The sequence below is a fragment of the Thunnus albacares genome, chromosome 18 (genome assembly GCF_914725855.1).
Source record: "Thunnus albacares chromosome 18, fThuAlb1.1, whole genome shotgun sequence".
In the NCBI taxonomy this organism is placed as follows: Eukaryota; Metazoa; Chordata; class Actinopteri; order Scombriformes; family Scombridae; genus Thunnus; species Thunnus albacares.
The window spans coordinates 14,225,645-14,240,806 of record NC_058123.1 but is presented as its reverse complement, the minus strand read 5'-3'; the positions used below and the strand labels follow the sequence as shown (position 1 = coordinate 14,240,806).

The 15,162-nt window shown below is 39.8% G+C and overlaps 1 protein-coding gene across 1 annotated transcript in view; it reads left to right on the top strand.

Annotated features, from left to right (window-relative positions):
- rgs3a (regulator of G protein signaling 3a) overlaps positions 1-15,162 on the top strand; it is a 159,450-nt gene that overhangs the window by 16,966 nt on the left and 127,322 nt on the right. Inside the window, exons 3-7 of the mRNA XM_044333614.1 lie at positions 6,281-6,331; positions 8,394-8,452; positions 8,556-8,650; positions 9,047-9,115; positions 13,681-13,741. Of these exons, the coding sequence (XP_044189549.1) occupies positions 6,281-6,331; positions 8,394-8,452; positions 8,556-8,650; positions 9,047-9,115; positions 13,681-13,741 (335 nt within the window). The remainder of the gene's footprint in view (positions 1-6,280; positions 6,332-8,393; positions 8,453-8,555; positions 8,651-9,046; positions 9,116-13,680; positions 13,742-15,162) is intronic.

Here is a 15,162-nt window from a genome sequence, read left to right as displayed (position 1 = left end):
AAGTAATTTCGTTGGCCGTATGACAAAACTTCCAAAATACTATCAAAACGAGGCTTATTGTGGTACAAAAAAATAATAAAAAGTTTGGATGTTGACTGAACGAAAAGGTGAAACTTAACTGGGAAACAGTGCAACTGCAGCACCCGGACAGTCCCTCGCACACACTAGAGTTATCTTCACAAAAGGCAGTGGTTGCAAGAAAATTTTGATTCAATTAGTAAATAATTACCTTTGCGAGATGAACGTGAAGTATATTGTGAACTTTCCATGCCGTCACTTAGCGGAGCAGCGAACTCCAGCAGTAACAAACAAGACCGGCTGACCAACATACACTACAGCGTTAAATAACTTAAACCAACTCTGAGGTGAAGAAAATAACTCGGTGCTCGATCTGTTTCACCTCAACAACCCTGTACCCGCTCAGCGTGTCTTTCCCTGGAGGTAACAGCGCAGCAGAGAGGCTGTTCCCCACTGCTGGAGACATGACGTTAATAACAACACAGTGGAGAACTCTGCCTCCCCCTCTCATGTATATTATTCTCATACAGGCAGAAGACTGTAAAACGCTCTCACATCAATTAATTAATTCATTAATGCAGTTAACGTTTTAAAATAAAAAGGCTGCGGACCATTTGTCTTATCTGCCAGTTATGTTTCATATTGTATTTCAGTAGACTAAGGACATTAGTGAATGGTTTGGCACACAGTTTACTGGAGCAAGAGACTGAAAATAACCCCCTTTTTCTATTCATTCAATTGAGAATTGATTCTGAATTGAATCGGACACCAAAGTATCAGAATTGAATCAAATCGTGAGATTCGCAAAGATTCCCACCCTACAGCCTACTGGCAAAGGCAGTCAGTTCTTTTTATCAACCTAGAGACCAGACTTTTCTTGGTTTTGAGAAGCTACAGTATTTATTAACTGACACACTATAGCCTGTACGGTACATTTAGTGCCAGATTGACAACTTACTGCTAACCTTTCCTTCTGCTCCGCTCGCATTCAATCAATCAATCAATCAATCAATCTTTATTTATATAGCGCCATATCACAACAGAAGTCATCTCAAGGCACTTTTCACATAGAGCAGGTCAAGACCGTACTCTTTAATTTACAGAGACCCAACAGTTCCCCCATGAGCAAGCACTTGGCGACAGCGGTAAGGAAAAACTCCCCTTTAACGGGTAGAAACCTCAAGCAGACCCCGGCTCTTGGTGGGCGGCCATCTGCTTTGACCGGTTGGGTTGAGAGAGAGAAAGAGAGAGGGGAAGGGGGAGGGGGACAGCAGAAAAACAACGACAACAACAAACAACAACAAGCACAAGCATCAACAGACAGGGAAGGATGCCATCAGGACTGTGAAGGACCGCGAAGGTTCGGCCCGGGAGTCAGGTTTTCCTGTGAGATGAGAAAGCACAAAAAACTCCGGGGAAGAAGCAAAGTTAGTGACATGCATTGCTGTTACATGAATGCATACAGATGGAGAGGAGGAGGAGGGGAGAGGAGCTCAGTGCATCATGGGAAGTCCCCCAGTAGTCTAGGCCTATAGCAGCATAACTAAGGGCTGATCCAAGGTGAGCCTGGTCGGCCCTAACTATAAGCTTTATCAAAAAGGAAAGTTTTAAGCCTACTCTTAAACATAGAGAGGGTGTCTGCACCCCGGACTGAATCCGGTAGATGGTTCCAAAGAAGAGGAGCCTGATAGCTGAAGGCTCTGCCTCCCATTCTACTTTTAAAGACTGTAGGGACCACCAGTAAGCCTGCATACTGGGAGCGCAGTGTTCTAGTGGGGTAATACGGTATTATGAGCTCTTCAAGATATGATGGTGCCTGACCATTAAGGGCTTTGTAAGTTAGGAGAAGGATTTTAAATTCTATTCTAGATTTTACAGGAAGCCAATGTAGTGAAGCTAAAATGGGAGAAATGTGATCTCTTTTTCTAGTTTTAGTCAATACACGTGCAGCTGCGTTCTGGACCAGCTGGAGAGTCTTTAGAGACTTGTTAGGGCAGCCTGATAATAAGGAATTGCAATAATCCAGCCTAGAAGTAACAAATGCGTGAACTAGTTTTTCTGCATCTTTTAGGGACAGGATGTGCCTGATTTTTGAGATATTACGTAAGTGAAAAAAGGCAGTCCTTGAAATTTGATTTATGTGGGAGTTAAAGGACATATCCTGATCAAAGATAACTCCCAGATTCCTTACGGTGGTGCTGGAGGCCAGGGTAATGCCATCCAGAGCAGCTTTATCATTAGATAATGTGTTTCTAAGGTGTTTAGGGCCAAGCACAATAACTTCAGTTTTATCTGAATTTAGTAGTAGAAAATTGCAGGTCATCCAGGTCTTTATGTCGTTAAGGCATGTTTGGAGTTTGTTTAACTGATTGGGTTCATCTGGCTTCATTGATAAATATAATTGGGTATCGTCTGCGTAACAATGAAAATTTATGGAGTGTTTCCTAATAATATTACCTAAAGGAAGCATATATAAGGTGAATAGAATTGGTCCAAGTACAGAACCTTGTGGAACTCCGTGTCTAACTTTTGCCTTCACGGAGGATTCATCATTGACATGTACAAACTGAAATCGGTCTGATAAATAGGACTTAAACCAGCTTAATGCAGTTCCTTTAATGCCAATTAAATGTTCCAATCTCTGCAAAAGGATTTGATGGTCAATTGTGTCAAATGCAGCACTAAGATCTAACAGGACAAGTATAGAGACAAATCCTTTGTCTGATGCAGTTAGGAGGTCATTTGTGACTTTCACCAGTGCTGTCTCTGTGCTATGATGCGCTCTAAATCCTGACTGAAAATCCTCAAATAAACTATTGTTATGTAGAAAGTCACATAACTGATTAGAGACTGCTTTCTCAAGGATCTTGGATAGAAATGGAAGGTTAGATATAGGTCTATAATTGGCTAAAACACCTGAATCAAGAGTAGGCTTTTTAAGAAGAGGTTTAATTACAGCTACTTTAAAGGACTGTGGTACATAGCCTGTTACTAAAGACAGATTGATCATATCTAGTAAAGAAGTGCTCACTAAGGGTAAGGCTTCCTTAAGCAGCCTAGTTGGGATGGGATCTAAGAGACAGGTTGATGGTTTAGCTGAACAAATCACTGAAGTTAGTTCAGACAAGTCTACTGGAGAAAAACAGTCCAAATATATGTCTGGATTTACTGCCGTTACCAAGGTTCCTGTGTTTGGGGAGAGAACGGTGCCTGTTGAGGGCAGGAGATGGTTAATTTTGTCTCTATTCACTGTCACTTTTCTGCTGCTTGCTCTCTCAAACTTGCTCAACCACACACTCGCTATGCACACACATTACACACTGCCCTATTCCTTAAAGGAGCTACAATACTCTTATAACAGTGCCTTTCATGTAGATGTCCTTTGAGGAATGAGGAGAGGGAGGATTCTGGGATTTGTTGCATTAGTCGATGACTCAAAACATTTCCACAATAACGGAGGGTGTTATTTCTGAGGGTATTTCTTTAAGTGAGGCCAGTGAACGAGTTAATACATTTGGCTTGTTTTGCAAAATTAGTTTGAACATTAAAGTAACAATCTTGAAGATCTCAGTTTCGCTCTCTTTGGCGGCACCTATGGTGATAAACAGAAATTGCAGGTGTGTTTTTGGACCTCACTTCCCAGAGATCCAAACAGTGTCACCTATGCGACATGAGTCAGTTGGCAATAGAGACTGGAAAAAACAATACGCTGCATCACACACAAGTGAGTTGAAGATGAGCAAGTCTGTTGTGTTAGCTCCGCCTACCCTCTCTGGCAGACCAACCACTGCTAGGTGATGGAAAGCACGTCACTAACTGTGCGCTGCTTATGATTTTTCCTCGGAATGTTGCCACTTACTGCAAATGCAGGGGCTTTCATCAGTTGGCCATAGGCTCAGTCACCATTGTGTTACCTCATTTGGCAATAGTGACTTAACAGGCATTTATTTAAATGAAAATCTTTGAGATAATTACTTTAATTGGTAAAGGAATGGAGATTACAGTATGTGTATATATGTGAGCAACTGCTTGGATTCGCATTGCTTTGATCAAACCTATCAACTATGAATTATGTTAATTTGTGTCAATTAACTAATGTATTTTGAAGGAGTCTGCTGCTTGGATTACTTTTTCTGGCACTGTTTTGTTCCGATGTAGGAAGTAGTGTATAATTTTCCTATAATGCAGCAACTAGACGTGCCAGTGGCGTCGTTGATGGTGTGGTGCACAAAACACATGGCTTAAAAACTGTAGACAGGGGGTTGCATCCTGTATCATGCTTCAAGTTATTTTTTTCTTTCTTCCCTAATCTCAACCTGTGTTTTCTCCACAATGATAAAATACAAAATATTTGTACATGAATATAACTCATAGGAGACAGGGTTAGTTGGATTGGTGCATAGCAGCAAGGCATCCATTGGTATATGAGAGTGTGTTTACATGTGTTTTCACATGTACCCACCCACAGTGCTGTCATGTCTGCCATTCCCTATTAATTCACTCCTACTCTCACAGGCTGTACCCTCTGCTTCTAAAATGTCACTGTTCCACACTTACAGACCATCTGACAGCTCTCCTCCTCTCTGTCTCCTTATTCTTCTCTCCTTTCTCCATCGTCTCATTGCATGTTTATCTGCCATCCCATCGTTAACACGCCAAATGACTCCTATATTTACCTTTTGGAACTCATGTTTTTCTTTCTTTGTGTAAGCTACTATCACAAATAAGGTGATTGATTCTATCTTTTGGAGCAGTATGCTGACTGTACACTCTATGTACCATGGTGTCACTTGAGTGTTTCAAGAATGAATGGAAATCCCATTATTGGATCGATACAACTCCATCTCCTGCTGCCTGTGTATCTTGTCATACACTGCCTGTTCCCAGTAGTGTATGACAAAATGCAGGGAAATGATTTGCTTCATTTGAGCACACAAGTTCTATTTAATACCATTCTGCACCTTGTTTTCAGTTATTTGCATTTGATCCATGCAAGCCAATTAGAGAAATTCCTCTTTTGAAAGGAATAGCCTCTTACTGTGCTCAACTGCATTTTTATTTCATTGGTGCAGGAGAACAGAAATGGTGTTTAGTGAAATGGAACAGCTGTCTCCAAAATGGAAAGCCAGCAAAAAAATAACCCTTTAAACTATATGACACTTGTTCAGTCTACCATCTCAAGGTGTTTCATTTACATGGATTACAAATAATCAGATCTGTGTTTACTGATCTCTCCTTCCCACAAAATGCACCACACTGGATGTTAGAATTGTGTGTTTTTTCCAGCAGCTTTGGACCTATAGTCGTCAGTATTCACTTGTTCTCTCTTTATAGCTGGCCTGAAACTGTCAGTCTGCGTTATTCTTTTTTTTTTTAAAGATATGTTTTTGGGCATTTTTGCATTTAATCAACAGCTGATAGTGGAGTAGCAGACAGGAAAAAAGGGGGGGAGAGAGAGGGGGATGACATGCAACAAGGGTTCCCAGGCGGAGTCAAACCAATGATGTTACAGTTATGTGGCATGCGCTATAACCATTCAGCTACCACAACGCTTCTATCCTTTTGCTTTGGCTTATACCTGCAGTGTGATGCACACTGAGTTTGGTATTTCTGAGAATGCCTCATAACTACCTTTGTATTAGGAAGGTTCAGATGTACCAGGAAGATTTTTCAAACACTGTTTTCACTTTGTTCCTCTACCACAGCCAGCAGCACAAAGCATGCCAAGTCCAGTGTGGGAACGACAAACATCCCTTGTACCCAAGCTCTGAAGTGCCAGCAGCCTTATCACAGAACGGGGCTCCCACATTTGAGCAGACTGCGCTCTTATGAGCAGGATTAATTAAGAATAGCACAAAGCCAATGTTAGCAGTGACCATGTCAACATGGCTAACAAGTCTCCTCGAGCTGTTAGCAGCACTAGGAGACAGGGAAGGAGAAAACGAGACACTGGTAGACAGAAATTATGGCTGAGGGGGAGAAAAAGAACAAAGACACACATATGCACACATGTGCACATCAACCTAAAAACAAGTAAAATAAGTTAGACCAAAAGTAAGTGGTTAAACTCATTTGACAGTGTGAACAGATTTCTGCAGCCACAATATGCTGAACACACACATGTAAAGGCTTCTTATATATTTTATATATATGTATATTATTAAAATTATGCCCTGTATTCAATCTGTTAAGTAAACCTATATGTACTGCAGTGATACCCGGATCCCCCCGTCATAACCTCCCTCCTCTCATTTTTCAACAGGTCAGCTGAAGCTGTCAGTCATCCCAGAGCATGAACAGCTTGCTGTTAGCGGTGAGTCCTGTTAAAGGCTGTTCATACAGAGAGACTCTAATGTGGAGAAACAATTTGCCCGTTCATTTCACTTAAAAGCTCTACACAGTGTGTGCCCGCTTGGGGCTGAATTTTATGTTGGAACTCTCAGATATGAAATATGTGCTATCAAATACAAATAAAATATGTAAAATATTGAAAAACTATATGTCGAGGCAATTTTATTTGTGGACCACACGTTATAAACAAAATATGAAGTTAAAAGCATGGTGCAGATCACCTGTTAAATCACGACAGGCGACCATTACCGAGAAAAAGCAAAGGCAGGTGGGAAGGGAGATGGGTACATTAATCTAACAAAAGTGGTTGTTTATTTTGGTCTCCTAGCAACCACAGCCATGCACCCTCCTACTTCTGTATGTAATTCTCTATCTTCCCTCTCAGAGTCTTTTGTGCCCCTGTCATTTCTCTGTGTGAATGGCCATTTACTCATCAGATGGTTAACTAGATGTTTTTCTCACTATTTGTCTTTGTCCACTCTTGTCTGTTGCATGACACATTTGATGAAATATCTCATTTTTACACCCCAAGTTACATACATCAGGCGGACTTAATATTAAAAACACCTCTCTAAATGATGCAGTTCAATACAACACTACAAAAAACTACAGGATGTCCCTAGGTAAATAGTGTATTTATTTCAAGGACAGTGGCTGCTATTTGCTCATACAACAACCAATGTACTATTTGTATATAATCTTATTCTTATAGCCAATAGTCAAAGCACACATGAAGCTTTGGTTGTGTATTGCATGTAGTTTCTGAGATTTTACATTTATCATCATATGTTATTGGAGAAAGGTGTGAGGTCATCTAAAATGGCATTCAGCCAAAGTCAAATGCAACCCCACAGATTGGAAATGCCATAGTGCACAGATGGGTGGATCATCTCTTGTTGAGCCTTTAAACATTACTTCACTGTAAATCAAGCACACGCCAAGCACAAAAATGCAGCGTTTTAGTTTCCAAAACAATTTGGGAGGATTGTTCACCACAAAGACGCACATTCTGGCTTAAAGTGAACAACACAGAGCCCAGTGTGCATGTCTTTTTTGTCAAGCTTCTAATTTAACAGCATAACCTATTCTCAACGTTTAGCAGTACCTACATATTGTGTCCTCTCACACCCCAATTAGTTCTATATAATATTATTAGTCATTTAAAAAGTCTAAATGTTGAGGTTATATTTATGTGTTACTATAAATACAGTTTTTATACATGATAGTTACAGTTAGTAGTTGAGCTTGAGCCACGTGTAAACAAGACGAGACGGGTGGCTGTAGAGATTTTTATTAAGTTGACAAATCACCTCATGCAAGCCTCCTGTATGACTGCTCATATAATTTTTAAGCCCCATGTGGGAGCAGATACTCTCTGAGGCCCAGCCACGTATTCTTACTTTCCCTATGCAAACACTAGTAGGCATGAATCTCATTTGACGATGCTGTATTTTGGCACAGGATGAAATGCCCACAATAAAATGGCTTTTTTGCAAAGTATGCATATTGTCCTTTTGAGTTCTCAGCCGTTGGAAACACTTTACAGCTTCTTGCAAATCATTTTCACAGCTTGTTATTTCAGCAGTCAGACATCCTCTTATTCTTCCACCACATACTTCATTGAGAAACAAAAATATGGGAGAGTTAATGCGAATCAGGCAAGCTGTGTTAAACATCGCAACCCCCTCCCCACTCCCCGCCCCCTACCTCCAGTCGAAGCAGCTTGCTCAGTGCACATGCCAAAAATGCTTCTGCATTAGTACTCTCTGGATTTTCTGGATTCATAACACATGTTGCCGGGTTTATTCAGGGTTTTATCAGGATTATTCCGGGTTTATTGTTCATAACCCGGAGAGTATTTGAGCCACCGTGAGCTTTCAACAACTTTGTATTTGGGGGTCCAGTGTTAGTTCTTTATTGGTGACATTTTGACTCAGCACCTGAAAATGGGATGTGCATTTATGTAATAAAGATGAACATGATCTGATAAAATTGTTTTATTCAATTATTTTATGCGTTCACAGTTTTGGAGGCCAGAGGTATGCTGGAAGAGTGCCAGGGGTCATGTGACTCTTATGTTAAGGTATGTGTGACTGTACAGAATCATACAAAAAAAAAAAGCCCCACTGGACACTCTAAGATGATGGTGGAGGTTGTCTGTACTCTTATTTTGCTGTATTTTTCAGGTCGGCATGTTCCCAGACAGTGATCCTAGAGACAGACAGAAGACTCAGATGGTTCCTCACTGTAGGAACCCCATCTTCTTACAAACCTTTTACTTGTGAGCATTCAGACCATTTGGAATCTGGATGTGTGGCATACCATTTTAAGATATGTTTATTTAGTGAAAATGAGAACATCTAGTTTTATTTAACTCTGTTGAATCCTCAGCTTAAGCATCTGGCAGTGGTACTTAAGTCAAATTTGATGTATCCTCTCCAATCCACAAATTTCACCTGAAGTTATGTGTAGGAATAACTGGTAGAGGAACCTGTAATGTGAGGAGTATGTAAAATCAAAGCATGTCCACCTTTTGCATTATACATACAGTACACAGCTTTTCACTCATAGTCGTTGGCTTCTTGAGTATCTTTGATGCCAAACAAATGTTTAAGAGGGAACATTCATCTAGTTAGTTTCAAAAATACCTCAAAAATTTTCTTTCCTTTGTTTTCAGTGCTGTCGGTGACGAGGACCTTCATAAGAGACTACTCTTCACAATGTGGAACTCAGACTCCACAACAAGGTATCTGCTGGGAATGTTCATGATAGAGATGTTGTTGGTGAGGGTGATGATAAAAGTGACAACAAAGAAAAAAAGTTTTTGTGATTTTCTAAATTTAAGATTATATTCAGAATATTTTTAGCTGTAACACACCAGCGAGCGCGCCGTAGATGCACAGACACAAAGGCTCCCAACAGAGCAGCAAAATGCCATTTTATAATTGATGCTGCTGCATACTTCTGTGTGTTTGTCTCTGCATGTGTGTGTGTGTCTTTCTTTGTATGCCTGTTTTTGAATCTAGCAGAGTGAATGTGTTACTCTCGCCTCCCTGCCTCAGCAGACTTAAGCTGAAACAGAGTCCTTCTTGGGGATGGAGGACATGTGGTTAAATGAGTCACCCATTTCTTCAGCTATGTTGTATTGAGAGGACAGCCTATGTGCTGACTGTGTGCTGGGAATACTGACGAAAATTACTCACAGGGTTTATAGGGACAAAAATTCTTTGCCATGAACATAGAAGAGTCACCCTGATCCCATTATTTTCTTTAGATGATTCTTGCTGTTTTCATTTGAATTAAAAAAAAAAACACATACAGCATGTATTTAAAAGGATGTATGTATAAAGGATGTATGTTACTGTATATAGTGACTGGTTGAGGTTTGATCATGGAATTAATATAAAGTTAAAGACCTTTTTGGGACAGTTTCTGGGACACAGATTAAGAGCGATTTACTCATCTTTGCTAAGCAGTTAAGCTTTATTTACACCAAATGTCTGCTGGCATTAATTGGGAAAAGCCAGTATTAATAAATATTTCCAATAGTAGTACAAATCTGGAATATACTTATATGTTTGCCAGATGCAGTATATGCCTGTTGTATATTGGTTTAGTCTTCTTATTATGCTGATAATATTCCAAGTGTAGCTTGCTGAAGAACTTGATTTATTAAAAGCAGTGGACACGCAGCCCTCCTTCTGGCAATAGGTATTAATTAACTACAAGATGAAAGAGGTAGACTCTTACATGCTCCTATTTTCTTTCTGCAGAATGGCTCAGAATGAAGGTAATGTTGCAAACAAATGTATTTAACAAATCCACACAGAGCCAATTCACACACGGCCATGGATTCCCAGATGCTCAAGCAAAAGGTATTTTTGCAGCCTTTTACTGTACAATAAACCAGGACGGCATCTGTCACCGCAGATGAAAAGCAGTAATCTGACCATCGAAAGCTTTATTCTGGAGTAGCTCAAGGAAAAGTCCTTGAGACCACAACCTGTTGAATAAGTCCACTTTCATTGACCCAAGGATAGCACACATTCAAAGTAATATTCACATTGTTGCACAGTAAAATAATTTGTGTGGACCCTGTGTTGAATAGTGTTGTGTTTATGACATCTGTAAACTCTGAAACTGCTACACCTCTGAAAGCAAAGCGAGTGACAGTATTGTACACAATAGCAGCAAGTCTGAAATGCAGGGAAAATTGTTGGCATCTTGTTCCTTCAAGGAACTCTATAAAAATCCATTAAGCATACAGAAACCAGAATGTCATCATTGAGAAGTAAAGTCTGTTACAAGCACTGACATAATAGTTATGTGGAGATCCAGATACTGCTAGAATTTTGCTCTGTAGACAAGATTTTAATGTAGGAGCATTGATATTGATGAAGTGTTCATATACTGGGCTGTACAAAGTAGCCTGCATAGTGCAAGATGTTGTCTTATTAGCACTGTGCATGCCAGTATATGCTGTAGAAGCAGCACATGTCTTAAAAAATGCATAAAGGTGCCTATGGAGAAATGCAGCAAACAAGAACAAGAATCCTTATGGGCTTTCTCATATGTAAATGTGGTCAATTTGAAGTACGACTACCAGCAATTGAACACATGGTCCCGTTGAGAGGTGATCTTTACCCTCTGCCACCCGTGTTCTTCTCAGAAGCAATTTAAAATAAAGTCCAGCCTGAAATGTCATGAAAAGATGCTTATTGAACGCTCTCTCCTGCTGTGGTGCTATAAAGATGTGCGAGGCAGAGCCTCTTCAGCAAATCCTCTTTAACACCGCAGAACATTGGCCAAAGTGCTGCTGTAGCCAAACCCAGCTCATACTGTGATATATATGGTGCCCTAAAACTAGACCCTCACTTAAATGACAACTCCAGCCAGTCATTGGGCATTCCCAGCACCATTTATCCACAAACATACAATTATTACTGCTTATAATAATATACAACAATGGAATGTTAAAACTTATCATAGATTAAATTCGGTTGAAAATGGAGTATCACACACTATCTATAATGCTTGTATGCATAAGGGTTTTGTATGTTTTTATTTCCACTGTGATTCAGTAATCTCTTATTCTTATCTGCAAAAGATCCACATTTGACCAAATTTGTCTTATTTGGACTGCTGCCAGCTTCACAGAAGTGTTTATCCACAGCAGTGGCAGCCTCAAGGCTTTATAGTGTTTAATCAGTGTTTGACCATACAACTTTGAAGAGGAAACAAAAAACTTTATACTGTATCACTGCAGCAAAGACTCCTTTGAATATACTGTCGCAGTTATACTTATTAATGTTTTACTCTCTTATGTTATTTATTTCTCACAGATAGTTTCACAGACAAACATAAAAATAACTGGACCATTAAAATTCAAGTCGGCATACAGTGTGCAGTGTAGCTTTCAGTGGAGGAGGTGGAAAAAGGGTACAGAGCTCATGGAGTGTGGGGCAATCCTGTGGGAGACTGAGAGTAAATGCACCTGGCAAATGGCCCATAGAACAGAATCCTTATTTAGTTGTAATGACAAAGGTTAGTCAGAGGCTCTGGTAAATCATTCACTCTGATAAATCAACATAAATTGTCAAGGAACCATAGAACATGATTAGAGTCTTTACCTTAGATCAGCAGTTTTCAAACTGTGAGGCACATTTTGTCAGGGTTGTGTGGTAGGGTTTAAGGGTTGCAGCAGTAGTGGCTGTGACACACAGCTCATGGAGATAATTAAGGTGTTGAAGTACTTGATACTAAGAGCATCTCAGTCCGACATTAAAGGAAACCAAAATGCTGGAAATAAGATGAACAGTACCTCGAGCAGGGTTTACTTCAACTGGCTCAAGTGACTCATTGCAACCTCATTTTGGGATTTGTAAAGAAGTGCGGGCTAATGATAACAAGCAACCTGCGCCACAAATGGGGAACAGCAGGCGTTTTAAAGAGTGGAGTGGTGGAGGAGTTTTGGAGTTGAACCTGAAGGGAGCCCAGGCCTCATAAAGAGTAAAGGAGTTACACTGTGCACTGCAAAGGCAAGAAAAACTGAGGAATTTTCTCAGCAGCTGAAGGTTGTGCCTACGCACCATGATCCAGACTATTTTTGTTTGTGATTCCACAATGGTGGAATGAGCTCCACACGGTCTGCTGACTCCCTCGGTGTATTCGAGAAAATCCTGAAAACTCAGCTCTTCCGTGAACACCTCAACACCTGAGGCCCATTATCTTTTTGGAATTTGTTGATTGTTGCACTACTTCCTTGTTTTTTTTTATGATATTTATTATGCACTTGTCTACTTCCAGTTGTTTCTTACTTTCATAAAAACAAGAACAAAAACAAAAAAAAACAACAAAAAACTCTGCTGCTCTTTCTTATTGCACTTAGTCAGCTTGTTTGTCTTGTCTTGCTTGTAAGTTGCTTAGGATACTTGGATAAAAGCCTCTGAAAAATGACTAAATGTAAATGTGCACAGAAATCATTCTTTACTAATGTAACAAGTGGCCATAAATATTATAAGCAATAGTCTTCTCCTGTGGTGATGCATGGCTGAAAATTTTGTGGGGCTTTCCAATGGGGAAGTTCTGGTAGAGTAGGCTATTATAACTTAATAGTGTCTTTATGACATAGTGTCAACACAGCTGAGCGTTTTCGGTCACTGGCTCATTCCACCAAATGGAGCCAAGAAACATTTCAGGTGTTCATTTGTGCTGACGGCCAGTTTGCCCTCAAAACAGCATCAGCAGCTGCACTAGTCCTGTCCAGCTGGGAGGTTGTCGAAAACTGTTTTTCTCATGTATGCATAATTAAACATCATCCAACCCCTCCGCCGGCACTACCATCACACACACATACACATGCCCATAACTCCGGTAATATACGTATGTGTCCAATGTTAGTATGCTAAGTTATTCATGAAAATATTTCCCAAGAATCGCATTTTTATTGCTTTATACTTTGTATTTTTGTTTGGTTGATCTTCGTTATGGTTTATTATGCTTCAGATAACACTGATTTCACCCAATGGGTCAATCTGGCCCTATTTCTTTTGTGTCTTTACGGTAATGTGGAACAAGATTATATTTGACAAAATCTGACCCCAGGATACAAAACTAAAATTTTAGATAACATCACATTTATTATGTTATATAAGTTTTTAGGTCTGTTGGATTTAAGGCTTTTGGAGAATAAAAACACATTTCAGATGTCAGACCAGAGTTAGATAATGCATTGGCTTTACTTAGGGGTATTAATTGATTTTTATCCTACTCATTTATTCTCTCTGTCTGTCTCTGTCTCTGTATCAATAGGATGAGTGTGCTGCTGGGTTGCATGAGCTTTGGTGTACGCTCACTTATGGACCCAGACAAGGTGAGTTTTAACACAGAGATTAAAGGTATAAAGACTTTCTGTAAACAGTGTGCTTAGCTCCCATTTCAACTTTTACCCTCCCTCTCTTTGTCTATGTGTGTTCAACCATTAGACCATGAATCTAAGATTTTAGGTCAGTGTGAATGAATTCCAATGACCTTAATAGTTTAGAGGAAACACTCACCAGTGTTACAGCACAGCCACGTTGCCTCCAGACACTAGAGTGAAACATAATTTCGAGTCACTCCCTTGACTGAAATGTTATGGGTCACATACACAAACAGACACACATTCCTTATTAAAGTGTCACTGAACCTAATGTCTTGTGTTTTGTGAATTTTAAATTACAACAAAAGCGCAAATACTTTCACTGGGAATAGGAAGTACGGTAAATCTTAAAGACTGTATGGCCATAATATGAACAGCATTGCTTTTTAAAAGAAAAAAAAGGTTATCTTGGGTGACCTTTGACATCACCGAGACTGCAATGACAACAAAACTTGCTTTTTTGTTTTCTATCGCAAGACACAAGTGCAAAATCAGTCCCTTTTATCAGCTTGTTTTTGAGCCGTCAAAAACACAGCACACGCTCTTCTCATCACACATACGTTTGGCTAGCTGATGTGAATATGCTCATTGATACAAAAAAAAACCAAAACACAGATGGGGCCTTTCTTGTTAGACATTTAATTGCCGAATACTTGCCAGACAATGGGGGAAAGGACAGACACTGAAAAAACACACAAATACAGACACGCACAGTGTGACACCACTTCTTCCCACACACCTGCATCATAATAGAGGAACACATGCCCTAAGTCTTTCTCCCCAAACTGTCCCAGGTGATAGCAGATAAATGCAAAGTCCAAGAGTTCAGTGTTGCTCTTCGGCTGAGTTAGAAGTAATGGCTTCTCTTTCCGCTGTACGGTATATCCCCATAACTGCTTTTCTTAGCTCTTTCCTTTCACTGTTTAATTATTCAGCTCTAATTTATCCAACTGTCTTCACTCTGCCTTTGCAGATGTGCATATTTTCCTCCTGCAGTATACCACATATTCACATAAAAAAAGGGAAAGTCCACGTTTTAGTGGTAACCGCTGCAGATGTTTGGTATGTAATGTAATGTTTAAACATTATTACATCAAAAAGCAAGTATTTATGTGTACTTTTAAGACCGCGTAAGGTTATGGGGAAAAATGATTTGCTTTTATGGCATATGATAAGTATGCAATTAGTGCTATGTCCTGTCAAATCTACTGTCAAACTTTTGGAATGAGTACATGAAGGAGCAAACCTTGCCTTTTGCCTTGTGCATAGAGAAAACAACAGGAAATACGTATGCTCATATGGTTGCAGCACTGATGACAAAACCCCTCAGAAAAAGTTGAAAAACTTTCATCCATGAATTATAGGTTTTGTCC